Raw genomic sequence first — 22,668 nt, forward strand, 5'->3', positions numbered from 1 at the left:
CAAAATTTGTTATTTGTATGAGTAAGGACTTTCACATAAAACTAAATTTTTTTCCTTATTAGAATTTGATTTTGCTTGTTTAAAAGTTTTCACAGGATAGTATTTTCATGAGGATTATTTACTTAATGATGACTTATAATTAAGTTTCCTGTAGGGTTATTAAGCATTTCAAGAACAAAGTTATGTGTATAACAGTCACTTAAATTGCCATATTTTAAAAGACAGAGGAAAGCATTTTGGTGAGAGAAGATCCCTGAAGTATGGGATTTCTAATGGAAATACCTAATATATCATCAACTCATACTGTTCTAGGAAAGTATTTGTACACTTCAGTATAATCATAATTAAAGAGGTAATGAGTCATAAAATTAGCAATTGAGTAATGGGCCATTAACTATTAAAAAGTAGAATACCCAGAAGCATTTTGGTTTGTTCCTCAGTACAACATGTTAGAGAGGTAGAGTTGTTCGGAAAGAGTATTAAAGCAAAGGAGTAGCATAAATATGTTGTGACTGTTTACTGAAAGTATTTTCCCAAATAGTGACCTTGCTACAAAGTGATTATTCCCCTAATTAACATACAACTTATTTCCATAATGCCTGAAAATAAATATGCAGCTATGGAATTTTAAGAAATGCTTACATAGTTAACACAAAAGCTTATGTACCTCAAAGTATAATGGTACTATAGTCTTTAAAAAACTTCTGGAAAAGACAGTGTCTTTGACAGAACAAAGGAAACTTGGAATACATAGAAAACAGAAAGTAGATCAAGATACAGGGAATTATTTTCAAGTTATATTTATTCATTCATCATTTACTCATTTGTATTTCAATCATTCAGCAAACACTTGTGTGTCAGATACGTGCCCCTGTGATATTTGGACTACCTCTAAGTTATCAGTTTCCTAGATACCAGGCAATATGTAAGAAGTCCTATGTATTATTTATATAATATTTAAAATAATCCAACCACATATGTACCATTATAGATCAGAATATTGATGTGTAGAAATTTTATATAATTTGGACATCAGCTAGCAAGGATTTGAATAGAGGCAAGCTGACTCTAGAAACTTCTTTACAAATGTAATTAAGATATTCTTATTCCTTTCCTCACATTTAGCATGTGCAAAACTCAGAAATGTAAACATAAAAAATAATAAGGTCATAAGTTATATAAATGTTAATAAAGTAATGCTCAAAATCCTCCAAGCCAGACTTTACCAATATGTGAACCGTGAACTTCCAGATGTTCAAGCTGGTTTTAAAAAAGGCAGAGGAACCAGAGATCAAATTGCCAACATCCACTGGATCATCAAAAAAGCAGGAGAGTTCCAGAAAAACATCTATTTCTGCTTTATTGACTATGCCAAAGCCATTGACTGTGTGGATCACAATAAACTGTGGAAAATTCTGAAAGAGACTGGAATACCAGACCACCTGACCTGCCTCTTGAGAAACCTGTATGCAGGTCAGGAAGCAACAGTTAGAACTGGATATAGAACAACAGACTGATTCCAAACAGGTAAAGGAGTACATCAAGGCTGTATTGCCACTCTGCTTATTTAACTTATATGCAGAGTACATCATGAGAAACACTGGGCTGGAGGAAGCACAAGCTGGAATCAAGATTGCTGGGAGAAATATCAATAACCTCAGATATCCAGATGACACCACCCTTATGGCAGAAAGTGAAGAGGAACTAAAGAGCTTCTTGATGAAAGTGAAAGAGGAGAGTGAAAAAGTTGGCTTAAAGTTCAACATTCAGAAAACGAAGATCATGGCATCTGGTCCCATCACTTCATGGCAAATAGATGGGGAAACAGTGAGAAACTTTATTTTTTTGGGCTCCAAAATCACTGCAGATGGTGATGGCAGCCATGAAATTAAAAGACGCTTTACTTCTTGGAAGGAAAGTTATGACCAGTCTAGATAGCATATTAAAAAACATAGACATTCCATTGCCAACAAAGGTCCACCTATACAAGGCTATGGTTTTTCCAGTAGTCAATGTGTGGACGTGAGAGTTGGACTATAAAGAAAGCCGAGAGCCGAAAAATTGATGCTTTTGAACTGTGGTGTTGGAGAAGACTCTTGAGAGTCCCTTGAACTGCAAGGAGATCCAACCAGTCCATCCTAAAGGAGATCAGTCCTGGGTGTTCATTGGAAGGACTGATGTTGAAGCTGGAACTGCAATACTTTGACCACCTTATATGAAAAGCTGGCTCATTAGAAAAGACTCTGATGCTGAGAAAGATTGAGGGCGGGAGGAGAAGGGGAGGACAGAGGATGAGATGATTGAATAGCATCACTGACTCAATGGACATGAGTTTGGGTGGGCTCCAGGTGTTGGTGTTGGATAGGGAGGCCTGGTGAGCTGCACCTCATGGAGTTGCAAAAAGTCGGACACAATGGAGTGACTGAACTAAAGTTATATAAGAGAGATATACCCATGGGCAAGGGGTCTAGAGGAGGGCATGAGTTAAGGCTTCATAGAAGAGACTCCATTTAACTTGAGTCTTCAAAGATAAGTCAGAGTTCACTAAGAGACAGACAGAGGATACTGTAAATGAAAGAAACAGCCCGTGCTTAAGAGTAGAAGGCTGAATTAGCATACTATATTTTTTTAGGGAACCAAGAAGTGATGAGAGATGAAGGGAAAGAGTAGAAAAGGACCTGATAAGTTACATTAAGGAAAATTAAAATAGTCAATTGAAAAAATTTTTAAAGGCTACATATACATGTATAGATAAAAAAACACAATTTTCATTTAAATGGAAGCTACAGGTATAATGGCTTAGGAACAGTGCACCTGGAGTTGGTGAGATCAAATAGGAAACTATTATAATTACCTAGGAAGGTGTAATCAGATTCTGATTTGTGGTGGTAACTAGAAAGGGTTGAATATGAGAGATATTTAGGAGGCAGATTCTAAAGCATCTACTGATTACATGCAATGATTGAGCAAGATAAAAGTTGGGCTAAGATAAATTGGTTATTGGGTCCCTGTCATAAACTACATTATAGAAGATAATTCCATTCGCTAAAATAGGAAACACAAAACAAAAAGGAGTTTTACGTGGAAAGATAATAAGATTCACTGCCGAGGCAAAAAGAACTATGAAATACAATAAGAAACAAGAGAAAATAGAATCTGGAGTTCTCAGTTATACATGTCATTTTCAACATAGGTTGATGTTAAAGCTTCAATGTAAGCAGAAGATTAAGGTGAAACCTTACAAAAGAAAATAAAACAGATTTAAGATGTAACCTTTGGAAAAACATTTTAATTTAATAAAAAAATATAAGTAGGTATTGTTATGCATTATAACACTACAGTGGGGTGAGGTTAGGATGGACTATTTCTATTCGGGTTTTCCTCTCTCCTAATTGGGGGTGAATTGGATGACTTTAGCTGATAAAATAAATAAATATCTAAATTTTAGTAAGTTAACAGAATAGTTTATTCCTCATTTGACCAAAATGACTTTCAGTTTGACTAAACTTTAATCAGGCTTCTTCAAGACTCTAGACCCCCTCACTCAATTTTCTCCATTAATTTTCAACTAGTTGATCTCAGCCCTTAACAGCCTTTCCTCAGTGCATTTGAGTTCAATCTATCCTCCCCACTGCAAACATCTTGAATAAAATCTTCCTTGCCTGTTTAACTCTGGTGAAATTTTTCCTTGGCATATTCATGTACCAATACAATGAAGTGTACCTGTCAGAAGAATAGCTTTCCTCCTAGTCTCTCAAGACCCAGGATGACAAAGCCTCAGTCATTTTCAGTATGCAATTTCCTAGATTGCTATGGAGGCCATTTCCATTTCAGTTGACAGGAAACAGAGCATTGAGGGCCACTCTGCTTATGCTTTTTATGGATCATAGCTTGGAAGTTATTTATATTACTTCTGCTTACTCAGTTGAGCACACTTAGCTGCAAAAAAGGCTGTGACATGAAGTCCCTCAGTTGGGTAGCTATTTCCTACCTACAACTCTGTATAATGAATGGGGTAACAGCTGAAAGGTAAACAGCTAGCCATTTCTGCTATACCCACTAAGCTGGTCATAATGCTTTCCACTTTAGCATGTGTTTTCATATACATAACTTACTTATTTTAATAACCATACATGCATGCTGAGTTGCTTCAGTTGGCCAACTCTTTGCACCCTATGGACTGTAGCCTGCCAGGCTTCTCTATCCAAGGGATTCTCCAGGCAACAATACTGGAGTGAGTTGCCATGCCCTTCTCCAGAGGATCTTCCTGATCCAGGGATGAAACCTATGTCTCTTATGTCTCCTGTCTTGACAGGTGGGTCCTTTACCACTAGGGTCACCTGGGAAATCCCTTTTAATAATCAAGTAGCATAAAAATGCTGGTTTCTTTCTCATATCAGTTTTGTAGGTAAGAAAAAATATCATCAAACATATGACTTGATGAGAAACACAGATCTAGGTAGTGAAGAGGTAAAATTCCAATTCAAGTTAGTAACTACTTCCATGATAGATGTATTGGATTAATTTTCTAAGAGAGACATTTATTTAAGCATATCTATTCTCCTTAAAATAGGTTTAGTGAAGACAGAAATGAATGGTTAGGGGGATAAAATACTCAACTCAAAATAACTCAATTTTAATGTAAATCTGAGATTCTAACCACACAATTTTAAGTGCTTCTATGATATTAATTTATTTATTATTTCTGTATTTATTAATTCTGACAAACATTTATTTAGCTTTTGCTATATATAAGATACTATGCTAGGTGATGCAATTTTTTAAAATTTATGTGACATTATATTTCCCTTCAGGAAAAACACAGTTTATACAAGTAAGACATTCATAGCTAACATGTAGAATAAGTGCATGTTTGATCTAGATAGGCTATAAATGTGGGAAAGAGATAGGTAAAATCTCAAGGGTATTAGAAAAGAGTTCTTGAAGGAGATTTTGTCAGAGGTGAGTTCTATTAAAAAAGAAAAAAAAAAAATGAATAGAAGATGGGGGTTATGGAGGAAAGACAGAAAGACCAGAGAAAGAAAGTGAGAAATACTGAAAACAAGCAGAATCCTGGAGGGCCTTCTCAGGTACATGTATCCCATTTCTTATTTTTAGAAAAAAAACAAAAAACAACAACAAAAAACCTTTAGCCTCCTAGACCTTCCCTGAGTTCCAAAGGGCAGATTTAAAATTTATTGCTCAGGGAAGTGAGGGGATGCAGAAACAGTATATCTTTTAGAGTTCCTCTACAAGAACTAAGGCCCTTCATAGGAGGAAGACAGTAACTTCAGGCTGAACACAAGATTCCTGAAATATCATTCTGTTACCTTACCACCAACCAATCACAAGAAAGTCACTGACCCTACATCTCTCACTTCAAATTCTGTATCTAGAAACTCTTCTCCGGGACTTTTCTGGTGGCACAATGGATAAGAATCTGCCTGCCAGTGCAGGGGCCATGGGTTCAATCCCAACTAAAGCCATGTGCCTAGAGCCTGCTCCACAACGGGAGAAGCCAAAACAATGAGAAGAAGCCCTTGCACCACAACAAACAGTATCCCCCGCTTGCCACAACTAGAGGAAGCCCACGTAAAGAAACAAAACTCAGCTCAGTCAAAAATTAATTAATTAATTAAAAATAGAACACAAAAAAACAACAATAAAAAACTCTTCTCTGAAAACCACCAGGGAGCTGAGGTCTTTTGAGCATGAGCTAACCATTCTCTTTGCTTGGACCAAGCAATAAATCTTTCTTTGTTCCAAACTGCAATATTTTGGCTTATTTAGCCTCCCTGTGCATAGGGCACATGAAATTAGGTCCAATACCTCTGTATGAGAAAATCTAGTAGTTCTTTGTTTCTGTAACTTAGTGAGGAAAAGACCTCTTGGTTTCATGTGGTAGTTACTGCTTTTGAAGACTTTCAAACCTTTCTAGACATCTACAGGTGTCATTTTGTTGTCGTTGTTTAGTCCCTAAGTCATGTCAATCTGCCAGGTTCCTCTGTTCATGGGATTTCCCAGGTGAGAAAAAACTGGAGTGGGTTGCCATTGCCTCCTCCAGGGGATCTTCCTGACCCAGGGATTGAACCATGCCTCCTGCACTGGCAGGCAGATTATTTACATCTGAGCCACCAAGGAAGCCCAGACATCTAGAGATGAGTTTAGATTAAAAACTTATTAAAACGCAGATTCCCAGAACACTCTCCTAATAATTATAACGTAAGAACCAGAAATCTACATTGTTAACAAAACCGTCACTCGATTCCCATCCCTCAGGTCATTTTACAACTCTTGGCTCACAGACCATGGTGACAAAATCTAAGAGAATATGGCTAATCTGTATAATCACTCAGGTTCCTGGCATAAAAAGGTAATTTCCATCCAGTGAAACACAGATTACTGCCTCTATTCCCCCTCCCCACTTTACACAACGAAAGCAAAGCATAAATGGTAAAGTAGACACAATTCATTTATCCTGTTTCATTTTTCTAAGGCCTGAAGAAAGTCTGTTATAAATAATTCTTGCTGGAGTACTGACTCATTTCTGTGTTGCTTTAAGTAGAATGGACAAATTCAAGATACCTAGTATGCTTTAAGATATAAAAGAGTCAGAAATATTTCAGACTGTATTCAGATAAAAGTCTTTTGAATAAAAATGTTACAGAATCTTGGTGTCCTTTCATCTTAGAAATGACAAGTGCTCAGAAGGGGATTAAGGACCTGAAAAAGAATTAGGTTTTGATCTCAGGGATTATAAACAAGGAGGGTTCCATTTCCTTCCTCTTTTTTTTTTTTTTTTTTTTTTAAACTTGCTTCATAGTGCGTAATTGATTCAATGGACATAAGTTTGACCAAACTCCAGGAAGTAGTGAAGGACAGGGAAGCCTGACATGCTATAGTTCCTGGGGTCACAAAGAGCTGACCATGACTGAGCGAATGAACAAGAACAACAACAAAGTAATCACCTGTTCTGTCTAACCTCAGCATACTGGATGATCCTTCAAGGAAAATTACAGGAAACAAGTTGCATCTCTATCTTGGGTAAAAAGAGAAAGCCAGAAATATAGATATTAAAGTGCCAGGAATGCAGAGAAGCAATCTTAGCTCTGAACCTCTTTTCATTTCTATAACAACTTCTACTCTTCTCTTGCCCAGCTCCACAGAAATTAGGTGCAAACTCCTGAAGACTGCTATTAAATTAGTTTTCGCTATGGTAGTCCTCTAGGAATTTAATACTACCTTAATATGTAACTAAAAGAGGAGTCTATTGTTAGATACAAATAGGCAAACATGTGTGAATACACATTCTTTCTATGAGACCCACAAATATAGTTTGGTCTATGCATCAGATTATTACTCTAATTGCTCCCTCAAATTAACTACCTCCAGAGAGTGAAATGTCTGTGAATGAGAAGGATTTCCTTTCTTTTGAGGCTAATTGAGACTCAAGAAAAAAATCCCTTATTCTCAAAGGGTAAGTTCACTGGCAAGCAAGTCCAGCCTTGCTGTCAAACAGTTTTCCCAGGGACTCTAGTCCCATCCTATTCACTCAAGGAATTCTCTCAGACATCCCATAATGGGTAGGAAGCCATAGTTATTCAGGGAGTTCTCCACTGAGAACAAGGAAGTTCTTGCTTGAGTAGGCATTTTATGGAGTGTTATGAAAGTCGTGGAACACAAACAGAAATTTCTTCCTTTCTTTCTTTCATCCTTAATTATAGCCTTCAAACATGCACTGATAAATCTTACTCTCCTTAAAGAAATGTTGGGTGCAGCCTCTAAAATTCTCATCACTTTCAGTATTAAAAACACTTAGTCCAAATTAATTTAAAAATTTTATTACCTCCACCATCCACCCAAGGTGCATCTGTGATCACCTTGGAGGATGAAGGGGAGGATGCTGATAATGCACCAGTAGTTGGTGATTCATTCCTTCATTCACTTCAGCAGCTGGAAAAGAGAAGATGCTCTCCCTTGCTATGAGGAGATACAGGAAAAGCTGAACAACCTTTGACTCTAACAGTTTAATTAGATACATAGACATTAATAGATAGATATCTCAATCTCTCTTTTCTTTTGTTGCTTATATAAATTGGTAGTGGGATAACTGAGTTATGATTAAGAGAAATATGTCAGAATCCACTTAATAAACCACAAAGGAGGTATCTGAACCTCAATTTTTATGGAGGGGGATACTGAAAATCTTTTTCCTTGGTGGGTATGATACAGGTTGCCAATCCCAAAGTAACAGGACATTTTGCCTGAAAACACTGTTAGTCATACACTTTACTTCCACTGTTTTTCTCCTCAGAGAGGTCAAAATGATAATAATATTAGAAATTATGATAAGTCTTCACAAGGAAGTGACAACTTTTCTTTCAGTTAGTCTTAACTCAGCATCCTTAATTAAATCAAATGCTTTGAGCCAATAGCATTCATCTGACTCTTCCAATGTATTTTATTAAATGTAATCCTCGTTATCTATAATGCAGTTCAATGAATGTATTACATCCTAATTATATTCAAGAACATGACCACATAATCCAGAAGGCCAATATTCCATTTCCATTTTGTTGAAGGGATTGCTTTAGATCAAAGTGGGTGTTGCTATCTACAGTCAAACAGGGCATGGGGGACAAACAGCCAGGTAAAAAGAGGGGGAGAAGCAGATAGTATATATGTATCAGTCCTAGAGGAGAAATAATTATGAAGAAACTAATAGGTGGGTACAGGTAAGCTGAATAACAAACGATTTCTACAGAAGGGAATAGGAGCTAGAGCAGAAGCAGTGAGACTAGTCAGAAGGCTGTTGCAGTAATCTAGGTCAGACTATGGCTGCTCGAACCAGTGTCAGCAGTTAAGGAAGTAACAAGCAGATGGGTTTTGAAAATAAGTATTCAAAGTAGAGGTAACATATTTTTCTGATGGATTGCGTATGGTTATGACAGAAAGAAAGGAGTCAGGAATTACTCCTAAGAGTTTTTGCTGGAATTACTGGAAGAATGGATGTCCTATTAATGATGATGGTGAAAGTCAGTGACAGTATCAGATTTGGAGTGACCAGGGAATCTGATTAGTTTTGTTCAGGCTAAGTTTGAGATGCCTATTAAACATCTAAGCAGAGATATTGAGGAGGAAGTTGAATGGATGACTCCAGACTTCAGACAGAGAAATAGGCTGGAGATGGAAATTTGAGAGCCTTATACACAGATATTATTTAAGGAGACTGGATGGAAATTACGAATAGAGTGAATGGAAACAGACAGAAGACAATATTCAAGACCAAGCTCTGGGACACAAAGAGAGATCATAGACATGAGGAGAAACCAAGAAGAGAGACTAACATGAACTTGAGTAGCATATTCATTACAATGAAACATAATAATGTATATAATTTCTAGATTAGTCCAAATTTTTTCATGAGCAGTTAAATGATTTTATAGTTTTAAACTATCAAGTAATATTTGATTTTAAAATGTAAACAACGTGTGTTTCATATTTTATAAAAATTATGAATACATTTTAACAAAACTCTTGTTTTTGGTCTGCCAATAAATCCTTCTCATCCTTTAGTCTGAATGAGTACAGTTCAGTAGCATTTTTTAAATGACATTCATCAATGAATAATAAATTCTCATACTCAAGAAAAGTTTCCTTCTATGACTACAACAGAGACAGAAGACAATTTATGTCCAACTGTCTTACAGAAAAACTCTAGATGACTTAGTGCTCACTGTTTGACACCTAGGAAGAGAATCTTCTTGTTTAATTCTAAATCTCAAGGCATGGTATCTCTTTCAAGTTCTTTTGGAATTCATTGGCTGGTTTATTACTGGCAAATATAGAAGCAGGTAGTTATAAAGTAGAGATGCAAGTTAGAGAGTAGCTTGAAAATACAGGTCAACAACTTGATTTTTTTTCTTTTTTTAAAATAATGAAGTGGAAAATTGTATATACCAAGCTTCTATGGAGACAAATTTTAGTTGAAAACCATTAGAATGGTATGAACTAATCTTTCCTGGGGGCAGAGTACTTTGGAGTTAATAGGTAGGTCTTGGCTAACCTTAGGGTTAAGTATTGAGGAGAAGGGCTAAATATATGTGAGCAAGAGCATGGGGCTGAGAAAAGGAAAATTGGAAGAAAGAGAAGAACAGCTTAATGACGAGATAAATGTATGTGTAGTCATCAGAGGAAAAAAAAATGATCATAACAAAGATGCTGTTGATTTTTATATATAACAACTACCTTGAATGGGAGATGAGGGGAAATATAGCCTAGAAAAATATTTGGGATGCTTTCTAGTTACTGCATTGTTTAAAACCTTTGCATCCCAGCTCAAAGAAAATCAAAGTAAAAATTCTGTCTTACTTACTGCTTCCTGAATCGGGTTCAGGTCTTGAGCCAGCCTGAATCAAACTAAGCCATCCAATTGAGCCACAATAGCAGCTATGATGGTGCAGGCAGTCACCTGGAACCAGACATTCTGGAGTGTGAAGTCAAGCAGGCCTGAGGAAGCATTACCCAAACAAAGCTAGTGGAGGTCATGGAATTCAGGCTGAGCTATTTCAAATCCTAAAAGATGCTCTTAAAGCTTATATACCAGCTAATTTGGAAAACTCAGCAGTGACCCAGAACTGGAAAAGGTCAGTTTTCATTCCAATCCCAAAGAATAGGAATTTCAAAGAATGTTCAAACTACCTCACCTTGCACTCATTTCACATGCTAGTAAGGTAATGATCAAAATTCTCCAAGTTAGGCTTCAAGAGTAGGTGAACCAAGAACTTCCATATATACAAACTAGATTTAGAAAAGGCAGAGGAACCAGAGATCAAATTGCCAATATCCAATGGATCATAGACAAGCAAGAGAATTCCAGAAAAACTCTACTTCACTGACTACACTAAAGATTTTGACTGTGTGGATCATGACAAACTGGAAAATTTTTCAAGAGGTGGGAATACTAGACCATCTTACCTGCCTCTGGAGAAACCCATACGCAGGTCAAGAAGCAACAGTTAGAACCAGACATGAAACAGAATGGTTCAAAATTGGGAAAGGAGTATGACAAGGCTGCATATTGTCATCCTGCTTATTTAACTTATAGGCAGAGCACATCATGGGAAATTCCAGGTTAGATGAAACACAAGCCGGAATCAAGATTGCAGGGAGAAATATCAACAAACTCAGATATGCAGATGATACCACTCTAATGGCAGACAGTAAAGAGTAACTAAACAGCCTCCTGATGAAAGTCAAAGAGGAGAGTGAAAAGGCTGGTTTAAAACTCAACATTCAAAAACATGGCATCTGGTTCCATCACTTCATGGCAAACAGATGGGGAAAAAATGGAAACTGACAGTTTTTATTTTCTTGGGCTCCAAAATCACTGCAGACAGTGACTGCAACCTGAAATTAAAAGACATTTGCTCCTTGGAAGGAAAGCTATAACAAACCTAGACAGTGTATTAAAAAGCAGAGACATCATTTTGCTGACAAAGGTGCATCTACTCAAAGCTATCGTTTTTCCAGTAGTCATGTACTGATGTGAGAGTTGAACCTTAAAGGGCTGAGTGCTGAAGAATTAATGCTTTTGAACTGTGGTGCTAGAGAAAACTCTTGAGAGTCCCTTGAACAGCAAGGAGATCAAACCAATCAATCTTAAAGGAAATCAACTCTGAATATTCATTGGAAGGACTAATGATGAAGCTGAAGTTCCAATCTAACGCAAAGAGCTGACTCACTGGAAAAGACCCTGATGCTGGGAAAGATTGAGGGCATGAGGAGTAGGCAGTGACAGAGGATGAAATGGTTGGATGACATCATTGACTCAATGGACATAAGTTTGAGCAAGCTCCTGGAGATGGTGAAGGACAGTGAAGTCTGGTTTGCTGCCATCCATGGGGTTGCAAAGAGATGGACATGACTGAGTAATGGAACAATACCACCAATTGATGCATCTATGACAAACTATTTATAATCTGTCATCTCCATGCCCAGGTCTCCAATTTGGAGGATAATTGAGGGGTATAGTTAATGTCTGTGTATACAAAAAATGAATTTCCAAGGCTTCACAGTTACAGTGCTATGAATGCATATTCTGGAAATTAGGTAGTGAAGGACAGGGAACCTTGGCAGGCTGCAGTCCATGGGGTTGCAAAAAGTCAGACATGACTGAATAAAAACAACAACAAGCAGCAAAATTATTAGAAAAATTGCAGTGCCGGATGGCCAAAAAGAATCAAACATAAGCAGAATGTCAGTGCAAAGTCAAAAGGACAGTGTAGACTTAGGTTGAAATTCCCCCTCTGGGGGAAAATGCACAATTCAGGATAGGATGTTCCAGCTGGACTCTAGGTGCCAGAGGATTGGACCTGAAAAAATTCACTGATTTACACAAATTCACAAAAATGAGGAACTCAGAAAGCATTTTCTTGAAATAACTATCTGGAACATTGTTCATAGGTAAGGACACCCAGTTTCCTGGGACATTTGTGTGTTTTCTCAAAAGGGAGGGGAAGTTGATATATGACTTCTAACCTGTTTCACCAGCCTGACATACTCCCCAGAGGATTGGTTGTTGCTGTTGAATTTCCAGTTAAAGTGCCTTAGTAACCATTAGTTCAAGTCATTTCTCTCTTGGAAAATGCTCTTTCAAATGTGCATGAAGAGACTGTGTGTGCTAATGGGAACATTGTTGTCAGCTGTTAATGATATTGTATTCTTGTTTATTATTGTTGTTAAACAGAGAATTGCTTATTAGTGAACATATCTCTATAAAAAATGAGAAATAATACTTCTTCCTTAAAAGGACAGGCTGTTTTATTCAGCCCACTTAATTTATTTCTGTTATTGTGTTGCTTTTGTAAGCACTGAGGTTATGACATGAGGTGTTTGGTGCTATTAGTGAATTCAGATCCATCAAAACCTCCATCTAATGGCACTTAGCTTCAGGTCACTAGGGGACATATCTGGGCATACACACTGAGGAAACCAGATCTGAAAGAGACACATGCACCCCAATGTTCATTGCAGCACTGTTTATAATAGCCAGGACATGGAAGCAACCTAGACGCCCATCAGCAGACGAATGGATAAGGAAGCTGTGGTACATATACACCATGGAATATTACTAAGCCGTTAAAAAGAATTCATTTGAATCAGTTCTAATGAGATGGATGAAACTGGAGCCCATTATACAGAGTGAAGTAAGCCAGAAAGATAAAGAACATTACAGCATACTAACACATATATACGGAATTTAGAAAGATGGTAATGATAACCCTATATGCAAAACAGAAAAAGAGACACAGATGTACAGAACAGACTTTTGGATTCTGTGGGAGAAGGCGAGGGTGGGATGTTTCGAGAGAACAGCATGTATATTATCTATAGTGAATCAGATCACCAGCCCAGGTGGGATGCATAAGACAAGTGCTCGGACCTGGTGCACTGGGAAGACCCAGAGGAATCGGGTGGAGAGGGAGGTGGGAGGGGGGATCGGGATGGGGAATACGTGTAACTCTATGGCTGATTCATGTCAATGTATGACAAAACCCACTGCAATGTTGTGAAGTAATTAGCCTCCAACTAATAAAAAAAAAAAATGAAAAAAAATGAATTTGAACTGAGTGCAAGTGTTGGAACAATATGTTCTGGATATGCAGTAAATTCATAGAAATATTTAAAATAAGATATAGCATGGAAAAGGGCTGAACAATAGGGGCAGCAGGAACAGTTTTTAAGGAATGTTTCTCTGTAGAAAATCATGAAAATCCCTGTGTCAACCCATTACAGGAGACCTATGATAACCATTCATCATGGCTCTAGGATGTGTCTTTGAAGGAGACTCCATGCAGAGACTGGCCCTAGATAAAGCCAGTTTTATTCAGGCTACTGTCTAGGTGTGAGTGAAAGAGTCATTGATTGTTACTAAATTGAGCTAGGCAGATGGTTTGTGAAATTCAAAGTGAATAATTCCAACGCTAATTATAAAAATTAATGTGTTCTGTTTTCCATCAGCAAAACTGAATGGTCTCAAGTTTTATAAAGCATCTAATCCTTCTTCCTCATGAGGAAATTTGATCCATTCTAGAGAAAAAAGTTCAAAAATTTAAAAAGATAGCCTAAATCTATCCCTAGCTAACGTATCAGGGTTGAACTTTAGGTCAGTGAATAAAATGTACAACCCAATTCTGTTAACAATTACATTTAAGCTATCTGAAATAAATCTTAGTTCAGCTATGGTATCACAGAACTGCAATATATTATGATTTCATCTCTCCCTTTCTGTTCGGACAATCTTTTTTCAAGGCCTGTGGCAGATAGAAGGTTTCTTTTCTTCTTAAAGATTTTCCAAGGTTTAGCATTGAAGACTGGTTGGCACGAGTGGATCATTCATTTGCCAATAGTGATTAAATGTCTATATAATTGTGATAGAGAGGAGTTGGGTGGAGAGAGCAATCTTTAAGTGAACTGAAGCCCTGGGTTTTCTTATCAAAACATTTTATAGTGACCTCCTTTGCTCTATAAATTCTGATGAAAACAAATTATTTTCTATTTTCTAATGTTAGCACATAGAAATCCATTGTTGTTGAGTTGCTAAATTGTGACTATTTAGTGACCCCATGGGCTCTACTGTCCATCAGGCTCTACTGTCCATGGGATTTCCTGGGCAAAAATACTGGAGTGGGTTGCCATTTCCTTCCCTGCAGGATCTCCCCAATCCAGGGATTGAACCCACACATCTGCTGAATTGGCAGGTGAGTTCTTTACCACTGAGCCACCAGGGAAGCCCATAGAAATCCATACACATTAGCAATTTTTAACAATGCATTTGATCTTGTAGTTCTTTGTGTTTAGAAAATAAAATTGAAATAGAAGTTATTTCTATTAATTACAATACATAAACATGTACATAGTTAATCTATATAAAATATTTAAGACAATGATAATTTAAAAAACAGCTAAAATATTAAGCATATATTGGAAACTGTGAGAAAGTCCCAGAGGATAAACTATAATAAATAATAAGCAAAACTTTTTTCTGCCAAAATATAAAAGGCTAAATAACAAAGACTATAGGCAGAGAAGGCTCTCAGACATATTTCTTTGTGTGAGTTGCAGTGGCTGTGTGGCCACTTGGGGGATGGAGGAGGAACATTTGCAATTAAAAAAAAAAAAAAGAAAGAAAGAAAGGAGAGAAGAATGAACTTAGAAAAAGAAAAAAAGCTTTCTTCAGCTAATCTCAGGCTTTTCTTGTTAGTACCTAAATAGAATTCTAGAAAAACTAAAGGAAATCTTTAGAATCCTTAATCAGAGTCTTAGAAATGAAACCCACCAGAGTTAGCTGACAGTAGTCTGTTTTATCTGGTGGAAACTGGCTCAAAACTTAGCCTGGGATATGGCAGGTAATCTGACAAGTGCCAGGGGAAGACTGTTTCCAGCCCACGACCATTCTGCCCTCCCTGGCTCTAGTCTTATCCTTAGTGATGTTCCCACACTTAGTGTGGGATCCAGAAACTGGCAGGTGAGCCAACTGTGTGTAATTTTACTCACATATGTAGAAAAAAATATTCTTCTCCTTTGGAAAATTTATAAAGTTCTCTTTAGGAATCTGAGACCCTGTTGGCCTGTGCCAAATGAGAGTTCTGAATATTTTGTTTCACTTATTTTTAAAAGTTAAATACCATTCATTTTTCATGGTGAAAAGTCTCACTGAAACTGCTCTCTCACATAAAGTAGCAATTCATCAAATGATCTCTTGATGTCAACCTCATTATTTTTACTTCTCCATGTATCCAGGCACCAAACAGCTCCTAAACCAATACCTAAGTTAGCCAAGCGAGGACTCAGTGAGATCCAATTATCTGGAGGTGGTCTCTATGTTTGTCCACTGAGACTGTAAATGACACCATGCTGGGAGGGGCTCAAGTCATGTCACTTCCAAACTGAAGTGGTTTCCTGTTGCCACAGGATAATTTTTAATCTCCTTAGTGCTGTTACAAAGTATTTCATTCTTCAGAGGCCTCTGAATTTATCAAGCCCCTTCCCTCTATCCTCCACTCCAGTCACACTGAACCAATGCTATGCCTTCTACCTGAAACAAACTTTTATTTCCTACTTTTACCTCAAATACTAATGCAAACTTTCCTGACTGATTTCCCAAGTCTAGGCTGGGCACTAGGTTAAAAGAATGATGAGCTCCGGGGCAAAGGGCAAAGTATTATGGAAAAATTTGAATGTTACTTTCAACTCTCTCCTTTTATTTTAGTCCTGCATTGTGCAGATTCATTATGCATTTTAAACATAATAGCATAGTCATAGCCATTGTCAGGGTAACCCCTATGAAGCCCATAATATTTCAGGTTTGGAAAAGAACAGTGAAGTCATCTAGTTTGGCCCTCTGATGAAGTGATTGGAAAGGAGGGAGGTGCTAATTGAAGGTGCTAAGGGGAAAACTTAATTGCATTGTCTGGATTATTTCACCATGAGACATTATGAAAATGTTCAATTCAATGAAACTCAATATTTATAAGTAATAGCTGAATTATTCAATTACATTGGTTATACTTTTAGAAAATATGTATTAAACATTCCCAATTTATTAGCTAGAAATTGAGAAAACAAAGGTCCAATGTCAGTCTGGGCACAGCTAAGAAGAATAATTGGGAAAGCAAAGAAAGTAAGAAACCACTCAAAATTGTCACCTAAAATCACTACATAGTGATCTATTGAAAGGTGTTTAATGATTCTAGTTCATCTATTTCTTAGTAAAAGTTCTTTCATATATATTTTTTATAAAATGGTTATGTAACCTTAGAATAGGAGAAAAATGTAATTCAAAATGTTAATTCCTACTGTGTCAATTCTAAATAAAATCCAACCCACATTCACTCTTACAGATTCTATATTAAAACACTATATACTTGATATATAATATTATCCTTAAGATGATCATCTTTCCCTGTTACCAACATGATTTATGAGTTTATGTGAGTATATATATTGAAAGATATATCGATACCCACAAACATTGCACATATATGTGTGTGCTATATACATATAACACATATATTTTGTCTTGAACATTCTTGACTACATTATATTACATTCAAATCAAAATTGAAAAAAAAAGTTCAGTAAACTATTCCTATAAAATTATACATTTTAAATAACAGGTGCTTTAGCATAAACTTATTCAATGTAATTAACAATAATACATTTTTGAAAATAAATTTATATCATGAATAGTTAAAATACCAAGAAAAATATGACTGGAAGCTATAAAGTTTACTCAGCTATAACTGTGAAATATATTGAAGGTAACCTTCATGTGCAAATAATATTTACTATTTATTATTGTATATCTTTTAATAAGCACTTCTTTTCAAAGGAGTTTCTAAAAGATTTCTAAAAGTTAAAATAATAAAGATAAAATAATAAATATTAAATGTGTAATTTGCATGCTATATGTCTATAGAAAAATACTAAATGATATTTTAAGATTACAACAGTCCTGGCAGAACAACACATTTCCTGTTATGGTTTCTAGTGCATTGTGATGATGGAATTATATTTTTCACTGAGCATTGTGCTTACCTCCACATCTTGGAATTGGGCCACTCCACATCACTTTTCCATCCATAAGTATACATGTAATTGTTTCTGTTCCCTGGGTTTTAATAAATCCTTCTTCACAAATAACTGAAATTGAACTTCCTAGTTGAAAGTTGTCCCCAAATCTCCTTGCATTGATTGGTATTCCAGGATCAGGACACTCATTATGTCCAAATGCTTGAGAACAGCAAAAGAAGAGAAAAACATACAAACTAGTAGTATGAAACAGACCCTTGAGTATCTGGTTGATAAAAATTGATTTTTAGAAAGGTTATGTTCATTACTAGAAAAGCCCTTATTTATTAAAAAAACAAAATAGAAAGACTCTCCTCTGACCACACCTGTTTCTCTCTGATGTGTAATAGATGATGTATCAGTGTTAAAATAAGAACTGCACTATAAAATTACAGTTTTTCAAAATAGAATTGTTTCTGCTTATTTCTTGAAGTCATTAGCTTTATCTAAGTAAAATTTCCAGGTTAAGCTGAACAAAATTCCAACTAATGTGAATACAGAACAGATTGACTACATGTCCTTGAAAATTTCTGTTGTGATTCATTGTTTGGAATAAAGAGAGAGTCTCATTGTGAGAATTAACATGAAATGTTTCAATCTAGTATGAAAGTCTTTCAATTTTTCAATAATTTTCCATATATCATTTATTCTCTGCCATCTAGGGAAACGGAAGAGAGCTAATTCTTTTGCAATCACTGTGTTCTAGGCATTGTGATAGAAGCTGTAGATATTATACATTATCACATCACTTAACATTTAGAACAGCACAATAGCCATTTACTCTAAAGAGTAATGTGAAATTCAGAAAAAGTATTAATAGTTTGACTCAGATCATCAAGATACTATTGAAATGTATCCCCTGGTCTGGCTTTAATTTTTTTCTCCACAACATATTCTGTCTTGGGTCATTTGTCTCATGCCTCTCAAACAAGTGCAAGTTTCTTGGTTCAGGGCTACTATCTTATTTCACCTTGTATCATCCAGGATGTATATTTAGCCCCATCCCAGCAAGTAGCAGAATTGTTTAAGGACAATGTATTTACTTAAATTTCTCATAGATTATAGGTTACATGAGCCCTATAAATTTGCATTGTAAGTGTTTAAATTAGTATAAGATAAATGGAAGAATATTTAAAGTAGCAAGTCTAAATATGTAAAATCTATTTCATGAGGCATATACAATTTAATATCATATTTATACTGCATGAGTACATGTAGTTATTTCAATTTTTCACTAAATCATCACTGATATTGTTCATAAATTATATAATTGTATTATCCATCTCCTCATTTTTAAGTTAAACAGTACAAAATAATAAAGTGAAAGAAAGTGACATAAGTCGCTCAGTCATGTCCGACTCTTTGCGACCCCCGTGGACTGTAGTGTTCCAGACTCCTCCGTCCATGGGATTCTCCAAGCAAGGATACTGGAGTGGGTTGCCATTTCCTTCTCCAGGGATCATCCCGACCCAGGGATCAAACCCAGATCTCCCGCATTGCAGGCATAGGCTTTACTGTCTGAGCCATCAGGGAAGCCACTTTCACTTTCAGTACAAAATAATTTTAAGTAAATTCTAAAATGTATAAAATTTATTTTGCATGTACACTTATTTCTAATTTCTTTCTGTTGTGCTTTTTAAAAGCATAATTTTGATTAAGTCTGGTTGCTCATGAATATAACATCTGCTGTATAATTTTTCAGGAAAAAACGATCAATAGGAAGCATGGGAGTAAGAATTTGAATACAATGGGTTAAATCATTTACTAAAAAACAGAACAAGGAACAAAGGCATATTTCCATAATATCTTCAAGGTACCATAAATATTAAAGATAAAAATATGCATTTAAGGAAATTCCCTAGCAGTATAGTGGTTAGGACTTGGTGGGACCCAAAGTTCATTTTGAGGTCGGAGAACTACGATCCCTGTTTAGCAAACAAACAAACAAACAAATATATGCACTTACAACAACATAAAAAGTGTAAATAGAAAATGCATATATTCTCTATATTTATACATATATCCTGGGTGTTCATTGGAAGGACTGATGCTGAAGCTAAAACTCCAGTACTTTGGTGACCTCAAGCGAAGAGTTGACTCATTGGAAAAGACCCCGATGCTGGGAGGGATTGGGGGCAGGAGGAGAAGGGGACAACAGAGGATGAGATGGCTGGATGGCATCACTGACTCGATGGGCATGAGTCTGAGTAAACTCCGGGAGTTGGTGATGGACAGGGAGGCCAGGCATGCTGCGATTCACGGGGTCGCAAATAGTTGGACACAACGGAGCGACTGAACTAAACTGATGAAACATTTTAAAAGGGACTTAGATAAAGCAATTAATTTATAGAGAGGGCTGATATGACACATCATGGCTAAATTAACTTGAACAATGTGCAACTACACATTGACAACTTTTGAGTACCAGTATTCACCAGGAGTGTCATCTTGAAAAGACTATAACTACATTTGGTTACTAATTGACAAAGCTCAGCACTGAATGGGCTGGGGCAAGGGGATGGGGGAGGAGGGCACAATTTTTTTCAAAGAGCAGTAAATTAAATTCTATTATAATGTGACACAAACATTAACTCATCAAATTGGTCAATATCTGATGGAGTGTGGTACTTTTGCACATAAACAATAAAAATCACTGACATTCTATAGCTTCAGGTAAAATATGTGGAAATAGAAGCATCAGTATGTATGTTTGTTAACATACTAAGATATTTTCTTTATGTGATTCTTTTTCTATATTTATACCATGTTATTTTCAGAAAATAATATTCATCCTTTTGAAACACAAAAAATGTGGATGACAGACCATAGCTAAATAACCTCAAAGAATTCTTAAAACTAGAACAATAAAATGAGCACAGTAATACAACAAGAATTTTCAAGGGAATAGTTGAGAAGGCAACTAAACAATAACTGCTAATGTTTATTGAGCATTTATTAGGTATATATAATGAGTTGTTTACATGCATTACCCTACTCTGATTAAATAAAATTCATATTTTATGGCATGATAAATATTTAAACATAGATTTTTTTTTTCCTCTACCTTCTTGGGCCTCTTTCCTCCTCTTCTGTGTATATTGTGCATCTGCATTAACCAGACCTCCTTAGGAGATACTGCTGCTGCTGCTAAGTCACTTCAGTCGTGTCCGACTCTGTGCGACCCCGTAGACGGCAGCCCACCAGGCTCTCCCGTCCCTGGGATTCTCCAGGCAAGAACACTGGAGTGGGTTGCCATTTCCTTCTCCAGTGCAAGAAAGTGAAAAGTCAAAGTGAAGTTGCTCAGTCTGGTCTGACTTGTAGCTACCCCATGGTTGCAGCCTACCAGGCTCCTCTGTCCATGGGATTTTCCAGCCAAGAGTACTGGAGTGGGTTGCCATTGCCTTCTCCGCCTTAGGAGATAACATTCCTTCTTAATCTCATAAGGGATCACCACTTGCTTTGTATATTGTCTCAAAAAATTGCATAACTATGTTTTGACCTCTAACAGTGGAATAGTCCTCAGAGCTTTCTGAAAGACTGTCTCCCAGGTTATAATCCACAGGTTGGCTTCAAAAAAATGATTCATTTCTTTCTTAGATTATTTATATCAGCCAATATATTAGCTTATTTTATTAAATCTAAACCGCTGATTTTTTTTTATTGACAACTCCTTACAAAACCTCAATATAACTTTATTGATGGGAATGCTGAGGCTCTCTTATTAAACCTAAAAATATATTACAGCAAAGCCAAGATTTGAAGTTTCATAGATTGATTTTAGAGCTGATCTTCTTAATCACTAAGGTATCATCCACATAGTGGCTTTGCTAAGTCAATTTAATAATCCACTGCCCCAAAATTAGTAATTTCCTTCTCTGTGATACTTTGATAGTCTAGTGAATTTTATCTTTGGAATTACAACTCTGTGTTGTCATTATTTGTTTAAAATTCTCTACTGATTTATGAGTATCCAGAAGGAAGATATGTTTGCATACCAATAACAGGGAAATATGTATAGCAGGTGTGAGATTATGCTTATATGATTTCATAAAATGAATTAATATATTGACTGATATAAAATTATATTTGAAATATATCTCCTTAATATCATGCCTCTTAAAAAGAGAAATGACACAATAAAAATATGGTTAGAATCAAAGACTAAAAGACTAAACAACACAATAAAAATACAGTTAGAATCAAGGACTAAAAGACCACCCCAATAGAAATTATACATATGATATGTTCAGATTTCCTTATCTGAGGAACAAGAGGACTGTTTTGTATGATTTCTTTTCTAGTTCTAATTTATAGAAATATGTTATATAGAAAAATTAAACTTACTGTTGTAAGTGATGTTAAAGCCACGTCCTGACATTGAGTGGTCAGCTTGAAATTCCAACCGCAGTATATGACTATTACTAGTAAGATGAGAAGGCACCTCAGCCCCAGTAAAGGTTCCAAGAATTGGGGAGTCTGGAGAGTCACCGTCTTTAACAGCAAGGAAGTCAAACTGGGATTCCAGATCAAAGTCATTGAAAGAAAGGTGTATTCGACTTCCTGGATCAGAGATTATTGTCCAGATGCAATTTAAATTATTTCCATATCCTTCTGGATAATCAGGAGAAAGAACTGTTCCCATTGGTGCAGTAAAGTTAGAGAGACAAGGAACTGTTAAAATAGGAAAATCATAAAATACAATAAGTGTTAAAAGTAATACAGTATCTCAATTTACCATTGTCAATAATTACAATAATCAATTAGAAGTTTGAAAAAAATATTAAACAATGTAATCTGTCTTATAAAACAGAAAAAAATTGTTACTCTTTGCACATTTTTAGGGAAGGCAACTAGTACCTTGAATTACTGTATGTTAAATATGCACAAAAATATAATTGGAGTAATAACAACTTATTTTTACATTTATCATGTCCATGTTAGAGTATGGTGCAAAGTTTTAGTTTCCGTATTTCAAAAAAAATATTGGAGAAGAATATAGAAATTTTCATACAAAGCTCACAAAAATAATACGTA

At 36.0% G+C, this 22,668-nt stretch overlaps 1 protein-coding gene across 3 annotated transcripts in view; it reads right to left on the reverse strand.

Annotated features, from left to right (window-relative positions):
- The window catches only part of CSMD3 (CUB and Sushi multiple domains 3), a 1,308,014-nt gene that overhangs the window by 446,233 nt on the left and 839,113 nt on the right, over positions 1-22,668 (reverse strand). For all 3 annotated transcript variants that reach the window (XM_065902671.1, XM_065902670.1, XM_065902669.1), the window contains 2 exons: positions 21,979-22,305; positions 17,602-17,796 (listed from right to left, as the gene is read on the reverse strand). In XM_065902671.1, the coding sequence (XP_065758743.1) occupies positions 17,602-17,796; positions 21,979-22,305 (522 nt within the window). The remainder of the gene's footprint in view (positions 1-17,601; positions 17,797-21,978; positions 22,306-22,668) is intronic.

Source organism: Muntiacus reevesi, chromosome 12, assembly GCF_963930625.1.
Source record: "Muntiacus reevesi chromosome 12, mMunRee1.1, whole genome shotgun sequence".
Classification (NCBI taxonomy): domain Eukaryota; kingdom Metazoa; phylum Chordata; class Mammalia; order Artiodactyla; family Cervidae; genus Muntiacus; species Muntiacus reevesi.